Source organism: Sinocyclocheilus anshuiensis, unplaced genomic scaffold, assembly GCF_001515605.1.
Source record: "Sinocyclocheilus anshuiensis isolate Anshui unplaced genomic scaffold, SAMN03320099.WGS_v1.1 scaffold778, whole genome shotgun sequence".
Taxonomy (NCBI): domain Eukaryota; kingdom Metazoa; phylum Chordata; class Actinopteri; order Cypriniformes; family Cyprinidae; genus Sinocyclocheilus; species Sinocyclocheilus anshuiensis.
This window is the reverse complement of record NW_015544177.1, coordinates 838,938-858,572: the sequence shown is the minus strand read 5'-3', so window position 1 is coordinate 858,572 and position 19,635 is coordinate 838,938. Positions and strand designations below refer to the sequence as shown.

At 35.4% G+C, this 19,635-nt stretch overlaps 3 protein-coding genes and 1 pseudogene across 4 annotated transcripts in view; all 4 read right to left on the bottom strand.

Moving 5' to 3' along the window:
* LOC107696285 (AT-rich interactive domain-containing protein 3B-like) overlaps positions 1–3,777 on the bottom strand; it is a 34,556-nt gene extending 30,779 nt beyond the window's left edge. The window contains exons 1-2 of one of the 2 annotated variants that reach the window (XM_016496568.1): positions 3,501–3,777; positions 1,151–1,828 (exon numbers count right to left, since the gene is read on the bottom strand). In XM_016496568.1, the coding sequence (XP_016352054.1) occupies positions 1,151–1,828; positions 3,501–3,536 (714 nt within the window). In that variant the 5' untranslated portion in view covers positions 3,537–3,777. Of the gene's footprint in view, positions 1–1,150; positions 1,829–2,897; positions 2,948–3,500 lie in introns of those variants that run through there. The other variant, XM_016496569.1, reaches the window with a different exon arrangement.
* A 1,181-nt stretch (positions 3,778–4,958) lies between these two features.
* LOC107696286 (cytochrome c oxidase subunit 5A, mitochondrial-like) lies at positions 4,959–7,622 on the bottom strand. The gene is made up of 5 exons (XM_016496571.1): positions 7,452–7,622; positions 6,273–6,389; positions 5,550–5,671; positions 5,231–5,359; positions 4,959–5,118 (listed from the first exon to the last, which is right to left on the bottom strand). Exons 1-4 carry the CDS (start codon positions 7,522–7,524, stop codon positions 5,246–5,248), a joined length of 426 nt encoding a protein of 141 aa, XP_016352057.1. The 5' UTR covers positions 7,525–7,622; the 3' UTR covers positions 4,959–5,118; positions 5,231–5,245.
* LOC107696231 (ribonuclease P protein subunit p25-like protein) lies at positions 7,592–10,901 on the bottom strand. Its single transcript, XM_016496490.1, has 3 exons — positions 10,781–10,901; positions 9,005–10,026; positions 7,592–7,696 (listed from the first exon to the last, which is right to left on the bottom strand). The coding sequence occupies exons 2-3, from the start codon at positions 9,686–9,688 to the stop codon at positions 7,592–7,594; spliced, it is 789 nt and encodes a 262-aa protein (XP_016351976.1). The 5' UTR covers positions 9,689–10,026; positions 10,781–10,901.
* Positions 10,902–15,205: 4,304 nt separating this feature from the next.
* LOC107696284 (poly [ADP-ribose] polymerase 6-like) overlaps positions 15,206–19,635 on the bottom strand; it is a 9,603-nt pseudogene continuing 5,173 nt past the window's right edge.

Here is a 19,635-nt window from a genome sequence, read left to right as displayed (position 1 = left end):
ACAGTAAAGTCTATACAGGAGATAAAATTTGACTGTACTTTTATTTAATCCAAACTGTGTTCATATTTAATTTTAAAGGGCTTTTAAAACCTGCTAGAGATATTCAGCCAAGAATTACAACTAACTAACAAAAAAAAAAAAACTTTTTCTGACGGACTGACATGACAAACACTGTTAACCATACATTTGTACTTTTCTCTAACATGCATATTTTGGTTACACAGTTCGTTTAAAAGCCTCTGGTGTGTATTAAAAATGTAATTGAAACTTACCTGCTTGAACTTGATCGGGGTGTTTTGTTAGTTTGATGCGTTTCCTCCTCTTGAGGTCTCCACTGCTTTTATGAAGAGGTTGCCAGGTTTTCACAACAAAACCCACCCAATCGCGTTTCGAGGGGATCCCAGTTAAAAATCGCGTTCCGGGGATAAAAATACGCGTGTTTTGGCGGGGTTCCCCTGGTAAAATTCGCATTCCAGGGGCTAAATATCACGTTAGTGGGTCGTTTTTCAACCCGCGGACATGAAAACAACCCGCGGCAACAGTGTTAAGCAGCCCAATTCCGCGGGAAAACCGCAGACTTGGCAACACTGGAAGAGGACAGGTTTCAGATAGCGCATCAAGAACCGGGTTAACCGGGTACTCGGTACCACCGGAACTTCAGAAAACCTGGTACCGTAACGTTTTCATTTTTTTAGTACCGACTTGGTACCGAAATACCGGGTCTTTTGACAACACTACACTCAACAATGCTGTATGAAGTGACTCAATAAAGCTCATTCACTAAACCCTTCCCTCTTATTAAAGAGGTAGAAGTCCAACCAAATTCTTTTGTACACTTTAGGGAGAACACGTATTCCTGTTGCGCTCGAGAAAACTGGATTAGATGTCCTATTCAGAGCCAATAGCGTTTCAGTAAGCCGGGATGAGTCTGTTTTAGTGGTTTCACAGTTTATGAACATGTAAAGACTCTCTACAATTCATCTCATTATCTGGCACTCCTAAAATCATGCAAAGATGAATGAAAATATGCTGTTTTGCTGCTCTTGTAGGTAATTGGTGATAAAATGAGAGTAAACACAACGCCTGCGAATGCCTGCCATACTGAAACCTCTTGAGATTAATGACAAGTCAAAGAAATATAGATACAAACCTGTTTGAATGAGTCATCGAGGCTCCAATCAGCCAGTCCGTTTGGTGTGCTGAACGATTGTTGGTCGGGAAGGGAGTCTTCCGGTTCGTCTTTCACCTTAGTGGTCGGCGACAGGGGACGTTTTTTAGCAGCGGATGGCGATGCGGCATAGACGGGGAATGTATACGGAGGAACTCCGACAGACACTTGCTGAAGAGCAAGACTTTGCTTCCTGAGGAACTCCAAGCCTTCGCTTTCCTCTTCTTCGCTACCGTCTTCCCCATCCATCATCTCATCGTCGTCGTCTTCGTCCCCCTCTGACCCTCTTCCTCTGTCCATCTCATCAGCAGCGTCTTCCTCGTGTACTTGGTCAGAGCCAGTTTTCATGGGCCCCCTGACAGTTTGAGGCCCCTGGCCGCCTTTCAGCGCTCTGTCTCTGGAGTTTTTGCTGTAGAAATCAGGGGTTAATGGGGTGCCCTGAGCTCTGGCGGAGGCCATGATGGCTTGCTGTGCAGCCAGCTGCTGGGTGTACAGAATATGGGCTTCCCTGAGGTGTCTCTCCTTGCGCTCCATCTCCAGTTTAACTTGTTGTTGTCTCTGGAGCTGCTCCATAACCGCCTCCAGTTTGACTCCAGCCGCACTTCCGAAAGCCACCTGAGAAAATGCACCAGCCAGACCGCTGTCCTGAGACAAGCTGGGCTGCATTGTGGATAGAGGAAAATAAGTCAATTAATTCTGTAAACATATTTTTAAAAGCTAAATTCATTTTTTTTTCCACTTAAAAAACAAATATTTTAGGATGAAGAAAGTGCAACATACTCTACTAAAACAACAGTTCAATACGATCAACATTTAAAGGGCTAGTTCACCCCTCAAAAAACAAACAAATAATTAAATATATAAATAGTGTCATCATTTACTCGCCCTCAAGTTGTTCCAAACCTGTATGAATTTCTTTCTTCTGCTGAATTTTGAAGAATGTGGGTAACCAGACAGTTTCCCCCATACTATAGAAGTCAATAGGGACCAGCAACTCTTTAGTTACTCACATTCTTCAAAATATCATATTTTGTATTAAACAGAAGAAATAAAATCATACAGGTTTGAAACAACTTGAGGGTGGGAAATGTCTGACAGAATTTTCATTATTGGTTGAAAATACATATAAATAAACATTTTAATAACTAAATTTCAAAAGTTACGTTTTTTTTAAACATTCACGCAACACAACAATTAATGTGTAAACGAAACAATCACACTGTTTTTGAGCAACTTACAGGTGCATCTCAAATTAGAATGTCGTGGAAAAGTTCATTTATGCATTGAATTTATTTAATACACGAGTTTCACAATTTGAGTTGAATTACTGAAATAAATGAACTTTTCCACGACATTCTAATTTATCGAGATGCACCTGTAAATTCTTAAAATTCAAACCAACATTAACTTAAAGGCATTAGAGTTCGAATTATCGACGCAATCAAACGACACGGTTGAGAAATTCAAATGGACTCAATTCGAATTAGATACAAATAGAACACAAATACGCGTAAACAAATAAGCACAAACGACATGAAGGAGGAGAGTCACATTTGTTTAATTTAAATGAAAAACAAATACGTGTAAGCAAATCATCAAAACGGACATGGCTGGGTGGAATTCGAATTAATTTCGCAAGAATTTTAATTCGTATTAACAGTATTTATACGTCCCAAAAAGATTAACGTCGCATTCCGCGGCTCGCTTATTGCCCAGTAGGCCATCCTACCTTTGACCCCCCATAGAGGCGACCAGTCGGGATAGTAGAACGACCGGATGTCCGGTCAAAACGGCGTGTCGCTTTACATTTTGTTAAATAATTAATATTTAGCCAAATCCAGTCGATTTATGCGGTTACTTTATCACTAATTAAAGCACAGTTTGATAAGTGAGCGCAATAAAAGAAGACTTTCAGTTCACAGTCGAATCATGGCTGCCCAAAAGTATGGCGCTCTTCCAAAAACAATTAAGCTATTAAAAAAGAGAACAAACACACGACGCTATAAAGTATCGCGTTCTGACGGAAACGGAGATGTTTTTGACTTTTCGACTCCAGCAACACAAGAACTCTAACAACTAATAAACAGCTCGAGTTGTATCATCAGAAAAAACAATCTTGAAATCATGACGTGTACAATGTGGATTTTCGCTACATATAATAGCTTGATCATTCACACGAATGTAATTATAATAAATACCGACTCATTGAGTTTATATCAAAAACTATTAAATGTACATGCAATATTTTATACGCTCGAGGTCTGCTGATTAAATATTACAGTAGCTTATCAATACATTCAACAGGGCTCTGTGCCAACAGGACGGAACTCACCACTTGCGCTTTGCTGCTACTGGAATTGTCCACCATCACTGTTTTCCTAGATAAACCACCGTGCGTGTTTTGCTCAGCGCACCAAGTACGTGTGCATCCACCCGAACGTGTAATATCCCCTCTGATAGAACGGTAATAAACCTCTCGGTGTTTGCAGAGGGAAAAAAAAACACTCGACAGTGGGGCCAGCCAAAGGGGAAACGCCTGACCTCACCTCCCGAACTGCGCGCTCAGGGACTCCCACAGTCCCCTCGACTTTTCCTCCTCCAGCCGGAGCCAAACCCCCCGCACATTACCGCACATTTCCGCACATTTAAATCCCGCCCCACTGGCTCGTGCAACAAGTTACTACGTTCTTACGTTTCCCCTTTGCAAGCAGCTAAGTAAAATATTTATAGCACAAAAACCGATGGGAGTTAACATACACTTGCATGGCTGATTCAAGCATCTATTATACTGCCATTTTTTATTTTAGGCTCGAAATTCTGACCCCAAATTAGCCACAATGTTTATAGAAGAACGGAAATTAACAATTATTAATAGTACGATGGGGAAAAACACGTTTGACCTAAAATCGTTTTATTCATTATGCATACACAACAACTTTAAATGTTTTGATTGTGATTTTACTTTTTTGATATGATTTAGGTTGAACGCATTCCTGCTGCGCCCTCCACTGGTTAAAAAGTGCTATAACATTTACTAAATAATCATAGCTTGTGTCGAGCAGAAAAACAAGAACGGTTTACTATGCACCTTGTTTTTAACGTAACAGCGGTCGCAGCAGTTGTTACCTTAATTGTTGGGAAGGTTACTTTGGAAATGTAATAGGTTACAGATTACAAGTTACCCTATTTAAAATGTAATAGTAGTGTAACTTTTTCAATTACTTTATTAAAGTAATGTAACTGATTACTTCTGATTACTTTTTTATTACTTTTATACATTTCTAATGAATGTTTATTTGCAACAACCCCCTTTGTAATCGTTAACATTTTCATAAGTAACTGTAATTTAATTACACATTTTTTCTTAGTAACTGTAACGGATTAGTTACATTTATTTTGTAATTAAATTACGTAACGCCGTTACATGTAACTAGTTACTCCCCAACACTGGTTACCTTTAATGTGCGAGACTTCCGGTGTTGGCCGCTCCCAGTTATTTTAGCTGTGCAAAAACAGTCCGTTACTGTTATTATTCTGTTTACATATAGTTAATGAAACGGAAGTCTCGCACATTCACAGGTAAAGTTTTTTTATTTAAAATTATTATTAAATTACAAATAAAACAATTCACTAGAATGTCAATACATTTAACAAAAATAGTTTTCCATTTTGAAAGATTAAGAGGATAGATTTTTCTGTTGTGATTCATTATAACCCTTATAAAAAATACAAGTTAATACAAGTTTGAAGCAAAACCTGAGTCATCAGATAAAAACACAACAAGATTGAATAAAGATATATCTCCCTTTATTAGGTCCATCAATATTTTACAAGCAAAAGAACATAATAAAGGCCAATTAAATATAACACAAACACCATGACACGAGGCAAAGACTTCAAGTACAGTGGTCTACTCAGTCCAGACAAGAGCAGCAGTCTCCTGGAAGACTCTGTAGGTAAAAAGGAAAGATGCACATGTTAAATCAAATAAGGAAACACATCTTGCAATTGCTTAGAGGTTGAATTGTGTCCTTTTTTTAAAAATTGCATGCTGATACTCACCACAATCGCAGACATCTATGCTTTGTCAATGCCAAGCTCCTCAGGTGTAGGGATGCCAAGCTCATTGAGGGTAGGCTGCAGCTCTTGGAGAACGTAGGGGTAGATCTCTTTGTGTGGGCCAGATTTGTCCTGTGTGAATAAATAAATTAAAATAAATAAAGGAGTACGAGTAAAATAAAATAAAATCTAATTAAAATTTAAAACAATTTTAAGTAAAAAACTATTTCAGAAAAATCATGTTAAATAATGCAGCTTCAAGACATAAATTAATTAATGCCACTGTGGCATATTCTGCTATTGTCCAGAGAGTTTTACTGACCTTGACTGCCTCGAGGATGCGGATGGCACTGGCCAAATCGTTTAGCCTCCGACAGGCTCTCAGGGCTGCGTCCAGGATCTTTGGCTCAGGTACCAAGTCGTAACCGATCAAAGTGTTCATTCCTGAAGCAAAACAAAAGAAGACATGTATTTACTCTACAGTCAGTTCGAGCTTGTAACCAAAAACATACTTCCTTGTTCCAAAGATTTTACAGGTTAAAGATAAACAGACTGTCATACATTTTTGAAGAAGTGATACTAACGGATCAAACTAAACCAGCTTTACAGGTTAGCAAATATTAAAAACAAACAGAAACATTACTGTTACTGGTGGAAACCTGTTTTGTCTAATGGTGCAAGTAATATATATATATATATATATATATATATATATATGAATAATTTTAAATGTAAAATGTTTAAAAGTATATATATAATTAAAAAAAATTGTATTTAAGATTGTATATTAATTTTCAGGAAACAACAAACAAAACATTTCAGGGAAGATACAGTAATGCACTATAGCTTGCTACTGAATTCACTTAGAACTCACTTTCAGAAATATGGCTATCTTAAAGAGCAGCATTCAGATTCAAGAGGATTTTAAACAGAACATATGGCCACTAAAATAAATTTATGAGAGTAAATTCTCACTTTACAAGCTCAGCAGTCGAATGCACAGCTGCCGATTCAATAACAAGGTCAAAGCGCCACTGTTACCCACCTTTCCTCAGCTCCCAAGCATCAATGTCTGGCTTACTGAAGTAAGTGACCCAGCGGGCATCAAACTCTTCATCTGTCTCCTGTTTGCCATGGGAATAAGAACGAGCAGCTACTGAAGCTGTGGAAGAGAAAGACCAGAGACAATCAGAAGAGACTTTTAGCAAAAATTACTCACTTTATCAGCCTTAGAAAACGACATACAGACAATAATAACATTGTCACAGCCAAAGTACTTCCGGGAAGTACTGTAAGCATGAAAGGGCCATAAATCTAATCCAAAGTAATTTCATGTTTCAGTGATGGTGAAAAACACTTAATAGTGCAGTGACATTTTGCATACAGGCCTTGTTCCAGTTGGAACTGGTCCAGTGCTTTTGTTTGAGGGTACATGGTCCGTTGGGTCAGTATGATTTGGGCTAATGCTTATCTATCAGCTAAAGAAGGTCAGACAAAAAGTTCAACTGATATCCCCAAAACGAGACGTATAATTCAAAACATGCAAACTAGATGTTTGTACGTTCATGAAGTGAAGTACATTCTGATGACACTACATTTGCATATGAGGTGTGGGTTTTCATAGAGGTCAGTGCACTGTCATAGAAAACATTCTGGCTGATAGTATTAGCTACAGCGACGCTTTAAATTCATGCAATAGGAATTTATGCGCATTCTTCATACATGCAACCTTGCGGCGCACGTATTCATTTACCGTATGACAAAACTGCTAACTTACAGAGGAGTTTATGTAAACCACACCGGCTGTTTGAAAAGCTGTCAAAACCCACGTATTTACACACTAGACTAGCTGTTTCAATTAAATGTCAATCTGACAGAAAAAAAGTGTCAATCTGGGATGCGTTCAGTTTGAGTGTCGCGTTTCCTCCTCGCGCTGGGCCGAAGCCTCACTCTAGCGGGTCATTGCAAGGACACTGTGAGAAAACATCTACAGGACTTCATAAATTACTGGGAAAACGCGACTGTCATGTGGAAATGCTGTTATCCAAATTATGACTTGGCGTGTGATAACTTCTGAAAGGTATAACCTTTCTTGCAAGGCACCGGTGCGGCTTTGGTTAGCTTATGTGCTAAACTAAAGTTCAAGGTGTTTCCGTTAACTCTGCCTCTTATTGACGTTTTTCCTATCAGCGGTTTCATAATTAATGGCAAATTCTGCATTTACCTGTATATTGTGGCCGTGACCTTGTTAAACTCCGAGCACCGGAGACTGAGAGTTGAAGGGCGGCTCTGAACATAGTGCGGCTCACCTGGCTCAAGCGCAGCTCGGACTGAAGGATACGGATAGTCAAGATAGCCGACCTGCTAACACGAGACTGGCGTGTGACTGCGCATGCGCACTGGCTCGGCAATAAAGCCCGTGTGTGGTGGACTCTGGCTGCGCATGGTAATGAATAGCGAGAGGGTTTGCTAAAGAGGATTATAAAAGAGCATGAAGGACAAAATATACATTTCTGTACTGTATACAAATCACAGTCATAATTTATGGCATTTATATGCCAATTACCGCCCTCCTGGGCAAATTCTATCCACCTTCCTAGAAGAGCTGGATGGGCTGGTTTCCTCATTCCCGGAGGATGGCAGTCCACTTTTAATCTTTGGCTACTTCAACATTCATCTGGACAAGCCTTATGCTACAGACTTCCATTGCCTCTTTAAGAAGAATCGCTTTATGTATCCCCAAATTGTAAGTCGCTTTGGATAAAAGCGTCTGCAAAATGACTAAATGTAAATGTAAATGTAAATGTAGGCAACATTGGTGCAATATTACGTCACTGTTGTCATACAATTACTTTGATCAAAATAGCTCAGTTTCATTACATATGCAGATTTTGCAATCGTAGCGTTGATATAATTTTACTGAAATATGGTGTCAGATAAAATACATAAATAAGTCTGACTTTCGTCTTTTATTGAAAAGTTAACGGTAAAAATATGTTGCCAAAGTGCCATAGTTTTTAGCTTCTAACCCTAAATGTGAATTTCATTTAAAGATAATACAGCAACAAGCATGTTTCCAAAATAGTTGTTCTCACCAGCAGAGGGCAGTATTACATTTCATAAAGTAAACATAGGGTTATTATAGTTAATAAAAATTAAAACTAAAATCATAAAAAAAAAAAAAAAAAATTCCAACAAATTTAAAGTTAACTGAAATAAAATAAATATTTTTAACCTGATGTACTAAAATAATTAATAAAAATTAATATAAAAAATGAAAAAAATGTTTGACTGTAACTATGAAAATGAATATTTTATTTATTATTTATCACATTAGACTTAAAAAAAAATTATAAAACTGACAAAACACAACAAAATTACTAAAATTGTAAAAAATAAAATTAAAATGGAAAAAAATAAAACCAAAATATTATTATAAACTATAATAGTATCCCAATCATACTAAATTTATAATGGTAAAACCAAGAGCATGAGAGAAAATATGAAAATTACTGAGCAGAGAAAATAACAGTGAAGGAGTGTAAGAAATAGCCAACAATAAATTATTTGGTTTTATATTTTATTTTATTTATTTGTCATTTATTTACAGACTATTATGAAGTAATACAAAAAACAAAATCACTTGATCATGCATTTTATCACTCAGATTATACAGTCACATCGATATAGCTAAATTATATGACAGTTAAGCAAGTTATAAATACACACAAAAAACATTTATATGAATTCCTCCCTTTTATAGTAACATTTTTTCACTGTTTCCAGAGCTGGAATTTTATCCTGTCCCAGAGCAGCTCTTTTAAGACTGGGGAGATCATGAGAACAAGGACTCACTGGTCTTTTTTCTGGCTTTCCAGCCCCCTGTGGTCCATCTGGCCATTTGCTTTCCTCTGAGAGAGCGTTTATTTCGGCTGGAGGCTGGTATCCCGGCTCCTGCGGGTCCAGCGGTTCTTTGGACAGAAGAATACAAATGGAAGGAAGAGTTCTGTGTACGGTCATCTGAACCGGGCTGCTCTCCTGGCTCTCCCACACCTCAGTCACTGTCCTGTACTGGAGCTTTGACACCTGGTGTAAACCCTGTACTTTCCGTTTCATTATCTCCGCACAGGTGATGGTTTTAGTCACAGCCCGTCCCGTCCCACTGAACAGAACCTGCGATGTTGGAGGCGTGTGTCCGTCACCTTGAATTCGAGACATGGCAAAACCCAAAAGGTTCCTTATCTTGCTCCCTTCCTTCACGCGCATTTCCAGCACCTCAGATGCCAGTCCTGGGACTGGACATGGGATTGGCTCTCCAGTGGAACAGACCTTCCTGAATCCATCTTGCTTTGGTTTGCTAGAAGACCCAGCAGGGTTTGTGGGATTGAGTTTAGAGGGTTGGACAGATGTGGTGCATTTAGATTGTGTGTTATTATGAAGCTCTCGGCTCGGCATAAACATATTTATAGGGTGTTTTATATGTTCTTGGGGGTGCAAAACCAGAGCTGTGTAATTTCTACCTTCAAAAAGATGCAATACATTATGCTGTTTTCCAGCGTAAACAATGCACAGACATGAAGGAAATCGAATGTTCTTAGCTGCTAAATGTTGTGTGATTCCCAAAGCTCCGAACTGAATGACAAGGTGTCATTTACTTCATACTCTCTGGCCGTTGACATGAAGGAAAGAAAAAATCTGTTCTGTAAATCGAGCAAATTCATCAAAGCTGAAAGTGCTGAGTATCAGCAATTTCTCAGTCACTACCTTTGAAGCATATTTCAGTCTCCGTGAGAAGGGAGCTGTAACCAAACAAGGCAAAAAGACGATGAGTTCAGAGACAGAACCACGTTTTAAAGCCAACAAGCTTGGTTTGGTCAAAATGAACCATTCTTTGAACTTTTATCTGGTCAAAACAAAAAACAATAAAATAAAAGATCAATTTAAAAATCCAATGAAAATAAAATGAAGTAACATAAACAACAATTAAAAATGAAAATAAAATTAAAAAATCATAAATAATAATAAAATACAAGTGTATTTAATTATACACACAAATAACATAGAATATAAAATAATAATTTAAAAAGCCCAATGTGTTTACAAATTCAAATAAAATAAATAAAATAACACAAAATGAAATAAAAAACATATAATAAAATAAGTTCTAAATAAAAATGAAAATGTACTTAATAATAACAATGTATTTAAATATAGGATTACACACTAATTAAACTCTAATTAAATAACATTATTCAACAAACGTTATAATAATACAAATACAATGTATAATAATAATAATATAAAAGCCAAATGTATGTGTACAATTACATGCAATTACATGCAAATAAAATAAACAATACAAAATAAAAAAAACACTATATGTAATAAACATTAAATGTAAACAAAAAGGATAAATAATAACCATAAAGCCAAATGTATTAAAAAATACAATTACACTTTAATTAAAATCAAATCAAATGCAGGACAACTTTATGGTACAAGAACAAATTAATGTCAAACTGATCTAGAAGAATCTTTTAGTGATTCGTTTACCTTTTTGCTCTTAGAATTCTCATAGAGTTCTGCTGTAAGGTCAAGTTCTGTATGTGGCAACGCGTTTCACCCTTGACGTCTGGTCACAATCTGAGACCTTTGGCATATTTACTCTTAAGTGGTGCCTTCCACAATCCAGAATGCACTGAAGACCCAATCTGAGCGCTTGTGAAGGACACAGAGAGGGAGGGGGTGGAGAGCCAAAGCATCTCTTAAAGAAACAGTCACTGTGTCTGGCAAGTGCTCTGTACAGAATTTCAAATTTCATCCTGGTGAATGCTTTCCCGAGTCCTCCTTTAAAATTCGCAGTGTTAATGAAGTCCTGTCAATCAGTGTGTGTCTGTAGCTGATTAACATGCGTGACTGATTAAGGCTGAGAGTTTAAAAACACATCCTCCCATGCATGACGGCAGCCGGTAAACAATTATCTACATAAGCACAGTTGACTTATGCCAGGCATCTGCTTTTAAATATGGCTTTGGGCCAACTTATTAACTTATGAAATTGTGTTTAAATATAAAACTTGCATGCTAAATTGATACAGCACACATCAATGTAGGTCAAGAAACTGCCATTTACCGAGCAAGAATTCACTGTTGTCCAAAGGTGGCTGTTTCATCAGGTCTATTTCTGCATCTTCTCCCACTGTGGCTGCTGAACGCTCTCAAAGTGTTAGAGCCCCGAGGCTGTGATTTCAATCAGAGAAGAAGGCCATGCGGTTCTGCTTGACAAAATACACAGTCTGTATCCTGAAGGGGAGCATCCAACATTCTAGAGACTGGGGTGACAGGAGGCAAGACAAGCGTTCTGTTCAATGAGACCAGTAAGAAGCACAATTATACACTGTAAATATGTACTGTAAAATACTTTCCGTATGCAGTTCGATTAATGGAAGGCATCTCATCATGAGCTGCTTTTCCTGAAACCATGGTCAGAACGAACATATCGACAAAGCACAAAAACAAAACAGCATCAGTAACACAACACTAAAATAATGCTGTGAATATTAATTACATAATATCATACACAACATTAAACACACCAATGATGCACATAACTGATAACAAAAATATAGAAATATAGCTTTAAAATATTTTATGAAAAAAATTGATGGTTCATGCAGGCATGTGTTTCTCCATAAATATAAGAAAATTCATAATTTAAAAAAATATGTAATTCTACTGTAAGTAATAATGTGAAATTCAATAAATAAAAATATATATTTTAATACAAAATAATTTAGAATTATTATGTTTATTCTTTTACTACTTTGAAATATAGTACAAAGTTATACTCCAATGTACATAACTGTTTGCAGGTGTGCTTTTCTCCATAATTAATGATTCATAATTTAAAAATATAATTTAAAAAACATTTACTGTAAAATATTACATATTGTATTTTAAGATTTTGTATATAAAATAATTAATAATTTAACACTTCAATGTACATAACTGATAACAAAAATAAAAAGAAATACCTTAAATTAACAAATGGTTCAATATAAATAATTATAAGATTATTAATAATTCATAATTAAATATATATATATATGTATATTATAAATATTTTAATATATATTCTATATATTTCATATAAAATAATTCAAAATGTTTACTTGTAAGCAATATTTACATGACTAATTTATACTAAAAAGTATAAATTAATGTAAACTTTAATTCAATATGCATTAAATTAAAATATTTTTTATATACTTTGAAATACATTTTCATGTCAAGTATGTTACATTTAAAAATGACCTTATAATTTAGAATTAAATGTAATATTTTAAAGTATATATACATTTTAAATGTAGCTTTTTACTTGTAACAAAAAAAAGCAATTTATAATATTAATATTAATGTTATGTATAATATTACTTTATAATTAATAGAGAAAATGTATTATAACTAATAATATAAGTAATAATGTTTAAAAATGTTTATCTACCATATTTGGACAGTTTTTGTTTTTTTTGACATTGTTTTGCAGTGTACACATGATCTGGAGTGTGTTTATCTGAAAAGTAGACACATTTCAGTGATGTTATAGGACCGGTTACAGATCTGCTGGTAAAACTGGGCCTTTCAAGTGCACTGCCAACCAGACGCTCTTATTTTAGTAAGCTCCCAGAACAGATAAAAGCCAACATGTTGACAATTACTGTTTCAATTACTTCATCAATCTCCATAGACGACACACCCTCACAGCCGTTATCTGCCCGACAACAGAAACCCAGCCGCAGGGCCTCTCTGGCGGATTTCTTTGGAAGTCTTACTAATTTAATTAAAGGGAAATTAGGTCTCAAAGAGGAGCACTGCAGATTGCAACACCCACAGGGAAATGAAGTCAGAATGAAGTTTGTTTAATGGTGTGAGGAGACTGAGTAGGGCTTCACTGAGAACTTTTGTTAAGGAGGCAATCTCGTTTACAAAGGGATGAGAGGAATTCGAAAGGATTCGCTTTTTGCTTCACGTATGCTGCTGTGGAAGGATAAACTGGGCAGCAGTCAAGAGCATTTCAAAAACGAACCGTAAGACCAAGTTCCTCTGTAGCGAGAAATACGCAAGCTTGAAAACTGCCCGGGTAATTTTCTCGCTAATGAAAAATTGGAAAAGGGCTCCTTCATGCCTCACTTCCATTCTGGAACAGTTCTCCCTCACGGCTCGGTCCAAGTGGTGTTTGAACACTTTCTGCTGAGGGTGTCAGAACTACTCGAGCTGGGCTGTACTGAGGTGTGTTCAGCCGTGATCTGCACTTGTAAAACATTTGTGAGGGTCAAAGCATGCAAATGTTTCCAGAGAAAGATAATAACCACGCTCAGCCAAGGGTAGAGAGAGTCAAAGAAAAGGGAAGGGAAAGTGGATAATTTAAGCAAAGTAGTGATGTCTACATCAATGAAAGATGTGCTGAGCATCAATCCAATTTGCACATTTCCCGTCGACTAGACGAAAACTGATGCACTTTAGAGTAAATGATGAAGAAAAATCATAAGCACATTATCATACAAAACTGCTTTCGTAAATCAAAACAACATTTAGCCTATGAAGAGGCAATTTAGTCAAAGTGGATAATCGACAAATTAAAGCAGGTGACAAAAACTAAATATTACACTGCTTTTTTTCTTTAATCTTATTTTGTTATTCTAAAACAAGGACAGTGAACAAGTATATTTTATATGACATTAATAAATAGATTTTCTTTTAAATAAAATGAGTGTTACATTTATGTCTGGTCTATGTTCAGTTACAATGTAAAATGATTATTGTAAGCATCATAAAGTATGTATTTACATATTTTGTTATGATGCTTACAACAATCATTGTTTTAGTGGATTTATAATTGCACATTATAATTTTGCTTAATTCATTTTAATATGGGAGACAATGAATCAATCAGCAGAACTGTAGGGTTTTTCTTACCAGTAGCTGAAGTGATATACACTATAATATCAATTTTTTTCTTAATATTTGTATTTATTAATATCATAAATAATATTATATATATATATAATAGTAAATATATTGAAAATATATTAAATATAATAAATGATTATATATTACAATTATATATTAAAATGATACAATTTTGCTAATATTGTTAACTTAATATAGCATTTGTATTAATATTTTAATTCATTAATATCATAATTATATAATATATAAATAATAGTGAATATGTCATAAATATTATAAAAAATATATAAATAAAAAGAATATGTTATACAATTTGAATTATATAATTATATATCGCATACATTATTAATGAATATATATAGGTGTATAATTTAATTTATACATATTTCCAGATATTTATTTTTTTACATACATTTATTTATATTTCCATAATTTACATGAATGTATCTACACACAAAAAAGTAATATAATGTAAAATGGGAAAAGGAAGGGTAAGGGGTCTTGGAGCAGATGCGGGCCTCATGTGGATGTAGCGCACTGTTATGAATTATTATGTGTTTCTGCTTCAGAGGAGAACAGACCCGCTGGCTAAACCGAGAAGTCAAAATGTCCTCTGGGACTCCGGGATGCAACACACTATTAATTTTTTTAGGGGTCGTGACAGATAACAGTATGACAGCAGACCCATATGCGCGCGCAGGCATTTTTACATCATTATGGGGACTTTCCATTGACATCAACTGTTTATATAAAAGTTATTATATTTCTAGGGTATACACCAGCCATTTATAGAAACGTTTTGGCAGGTTTAGATTTTAATTAAGACACTGTTTAATCCCTTTATAAGCTGTTTTCATTGTTAGGGCCGTTGAGAGGTCTTCATAATGCAGGTAATTTTAGTTTTACTGTCATTGTGGGAGCATTTGGTCACAATTCATCCAGTATTCTGGCATTATTTACAAAGTAACTCATTCGTAACATGCTCTAAATTTGTTGAAAAATCGCCGACATACAAATATAGGCCGTATGAAACCACGACCCTCCTTCAGATTAGTTTTACGTCTTCAGATTGACATCGAAACAATCATACGTTACATTTCTCATCTGTAATGTGTCGTTTATTGGCAGTCTTCTCCGGTTGAAGCTCTCTGAAGAGTAAATGAGGACACGACGCCTTCTAGTGCACAGCACCAAACTTGTTAACATTTCATGTTAAGAGGTTTAGGATCCATAACAAGTAACTGGCGTCACAACACTCTCATGAAAATGAACTGACGTTGTATACATACACCAAACAGTACTTAATAATGCTGAATTGTCCATAATGGCAGATGTAAACACTTTAAAATGGCAGGTTTATAGAATTATAAGCCGTTTATATTTCATTTCCAAATTATTTTTATGCTATTTTTTATTCTCTTAGGCAATAGAGACCCTCAGTGGGCAAAATGGAAATTACACTTTTTTCAACCGCTGTACTGTGAATTCAACGATAATTCACAGCACTTTTTCTCATGACGTAGAAAAAACGTAAAGCAGCGAACATGACGTAGAGACTAATTGAGAAATAAATTAATAAAATGTTTATCAAAAAAGGTACAAAACGGGTTTCCCTTGTTTCCACGTAAAGACAAACTTGACTGGAGGCTAGCATCTTCAAAAACACCTAGTTTGAGGTAATTCTTTCCCATATTCAGTTCATATGTTCCCTTGTAAACTTTCTCAAAGCGTCACAGTTGTGAAACGGGTCAGTCAGGTTGATTGTCCCCCAATCACCCGCAATATCTCTTTCTGTATCCGGACGTCCTGTGTGTTGATGTTAGCATCTCCTACCTGGCTGTCCTCGTAACTGAGCAAAGATAGACAAAACAGACAATTGTGGAACATATCGTGAGCCAAAAGATGCAGAATTTGTAATAAGACAAACGATAAAGTGTCAAAATACTCACACAAAAAAGAAGCGTGTGCAGACGTGATCAGAAATCGGGCAAACCCAAATATTTCCATGTTTCTGTAGATCTTTGGAAGTTATTACTGTTGAGAGAAATACAAAATTACTTAACTTTAAAGGAATGGTGCACAAAAAATTTATACATTCATTTTTGGCGAACTGTTTCTTTAATTAGTCAAACAAACAAAAAAGCTAATTTCTGCAATGGTTTGAATTACATAATTTGCCTTTTCAAGTATTATTAACCCCATACCCTCACACAGAGCAACACAGTTCAGATTCCGACTCTGAAGAAACCTTGACTGTGTGGGTCGACACTGCAAAAGAACAATGACACATTTAGCAGTGATACACACTTACATAGAAGATGGTAATTATCTGTCTTTTATGTTGCTGACAAATTAATGAAATGAGTGCAGTCACAAATGCAAACCTCATATAACTCTGCTTATATTGTTTCCAATCAGGTTTGACTCACCTAATCTGATCAGCTACAGATTGCACCTGTAATACATCCATATCAGTCCAATCTCTGCAGATGGAGTTAATACCTGTAAGACAGTGTTGACCCGGTTGTAGTGCTGTACTAATTCCTCTTTAGTAGGCATGTGGTGCTGTCCCTTTCCCATTCCTGCACACAAATACAGTCTACGGTGAAAACTAATATAACAGTGCTATATGGATATAGAAATAAGCACTGCAGTATAACATTATAATTGATTTTAAATGTTTGATCTCCCTGCATCAGACAAGTTTCCTTAAAAAAGTATTCTGGCAGTATCGATGATACTTGGATATATATATATATATATATATATATATATATATATATATATATCATACAGAATGATTATCATATTATTCAAATGTCATGGTATTTACAAGGCAAGGATTTTCAAAATTTTTAATACCTTTGTGAGAGGCCTCCTCTTTAAAATATAAAGGCAACTGTTTATTTTAATATACATTTATTGTGTGTGATAAGACAACATGTTGTGTAAACGACCTTAATTACAATAAATTATGTCTGTCTGTCTGTCTGTCTATCTATCTAATTCATCTCACAATCTGACCAGAAAATTATTATAAATAAATTATATTTATTGTGATTAATTTCATATTCTCTGACCAGTTCTTTTATTCTAAGAAATATTACAAACAATTTATATTTATTGTGATTAATCTCATAATCTGACCAGCTATTTATTCTGAAAAAATGTTATTAACAATTTATATTTATTGTGGTTAATCTCATAATCTGACCATTGTTTTAGAAAAAAATATATAATTTATATTTATTGTGATTAATCTCATATTCTCAGACCTGTTTCTTTATTAAAAAAATATGAACAATTTATGTATATTGTGATTAATCTCATAATCGGATCAGTTTTTAGAATTTTTTTTTTTATTATAATTTAGCTTTATTGTGATTATTCTCATAATCTCGGCCCAGTATTTAAAAAAAAAAAAAAAGTATAAATCATTAATATTTATGGAAATTAATCTGACCAATAATATCTGAACAGTTTTTAGATGGAATGAAGAATGAAACTGTGATAATATCAAATTCATGTTGAAAAATAAGATGCTGAATTATTGCATTAAACATATTTAATTAATATTTTAGTTAACACACTAAATTTGACAACCCTAAAAATATGCTACTTCTGTTTTTCTTTCCCTTTCATATTTTCTGTGGACCCCAGTGGTATTACCATTGTACATAACTAGAAAACCATGGTATTTGCCCCAAAATATGTCCAAAATGTCTGAAATCATGCACGTTTTTTTTTTAAACATTGCACTTTGTAGACAAGCCCAAAAACTCTTACCTGAGTACCCAAATGAGATGCTGGAGATGGGGCTGAGGTAGATGCCCTTCCCATAGGCCGCCCCATGCAGCTTGCGTCAAAGAGAACAAGAAGGCAGATTGATCAAGGCCCAATATGCTAAGTAGAAAATCTGTGGGTAACACGCTATAGTTCTTCATTCACTACATTAGGAGTAACTGTGGTACCTGCAGTTTTGTTTAGGAGGCGTTTACAAGTCCATTTCGTAGAATAGAGTGCCAGTTTTCAATATGAGAACCACTGAAGACAGAGAGCTAGTGATTAGTCAGTAATCATAAACTAATGATTATGAAATTAACTCATACTAAACTGAAACTCACTGAAAAGCGAACGTGCTGCCGTGGAGTTTTCTAGCGGTGCGAAAGCGGGCCTCTTTTGCAGGAGGACTGCTGAGGAGCAGGAACTGATGGGAGGTGTGCATGAACTTCAGCTGCTGTTAGCAAAAATTGTAGGAGTGAAATAAAGGTTTAGTCACACTGTTATTTGACAGAGAATGTGATCAAACGCCCTTACACTGCTGGAGGGGAGCTTGACAATGTGAGACCTGTTGCTGGATATAATCCTGAGAAGAAAAAGAAGATTAAGGGTCATTATGATAGCAGGAAAATAATGAAAACCTGAGTATTCCATTAAAGGAAACAGAGTTTCACTCACCACTGCAGCAGAGGATGTGCAAGCGGGTCCAGTTTGTCCATCTGTTTCTTTATTTCAAAATAAGGGCCCTGTAAAATATGAGTTAAGGTGTCATGCATTCCCTTAACCAGGACTATGGATTTCCTATAAAATGTGTAGCTATTGTGAATAACAGTCATAGCGCCACCAACTGGCAACAGGAAGTGGGTCACACAGCAGTATTTGAAATCACCCTTATACTTACCAGAATCCCTTCAAACTTGGTCACAATAATGTCAAGACACAGTTGATGTAAAATTGCGTACTCTTGATATCTCAAATATCTATATAGTTGTCTATAAAATGTGAAGCTATTTATATGGAAGCTTATTTTCACCACGGAGAAAAACAAAACAAAACATAATTCTGTTTTTTTTCTCAGAATTGTGAGTTTATATCTTACATTTCAGACATTTTTCTTAGAATTCTGAGTTTACATCTCGCAATTTTGACTTTTTCCCTCAGAATTGCAAATTTACATCTCACAATTCTGACTTTTTCCTTCGAATTTTTGAGTTTACATCTTGCTATTCTGTTTTCGCAGTTTGAATTACTCACTTGTGTTATTTCTTGGATTGATGTGATGCCGTCTAGTGCTCTCTGTAGCCGCTCATAACTTTTTTTCTATCAGTGGAAAATTAATGAAGAAGGTCACAGATGTCAAAGATGTCAAAGGTCAAAGATGAAATGTGAACATTCTAAAACTGATATTAGAAACATTTTATTAATTTTATCTGATAAAGTATCTACCTTCGGATTGAAGGCCAGAGACTTGGGGTCATGAGGGTCAACAACAGAGGGGTAAGGATCAAAGATGATGCTTTTACGGGCAGATTCAAGTGCAGCACGACACATTGCCACCAGCAGGTCCACTACCTGTACAAAAACATCAACGTATATATATATATATATATATATATATATATATATATATATATATATACATAAAATACCAATACCAAA

Bases quoted from the DNA above. Each gene is read 5' to 3' on its own strand.
- LOC107696286 (XM_016496571.1), bottom strand. From the start codon at position 7,524: ATGTTCAGAGCCGCCCTTCAACTCTCAGTCTCCGGTGCTCGGAGTTTA. The intron at 6,390-7,451 runs GTAAATGCAGAA...TCTCTTCCACAG, and splicing joins GTCACGGCCACAATATACAG to CTTCAGTAGCTGCTCGTTCT. The intron at 5,360-5,549 runs GTCAGTAAAACT...TTATTCACACAG, and splicing joins GCATCCTCGAGGCAGTCAAG to GACAAATCTGGCCCACACAA.
- LOC107696231 (XM_016496490.1), bottom strand. From the start codon at position 9,688: ATGTTTATGCCGAGCCGAGAGCTTCATAATAACACACAATCTAAATGC. The intron at 7,697-9,004 runs GTGAAAAAATGT...AATCCTCTTTAG, and splicing joins AAATTCCAGCTCTGGAAACA to CAAACCCTCTCGCTATTCAT.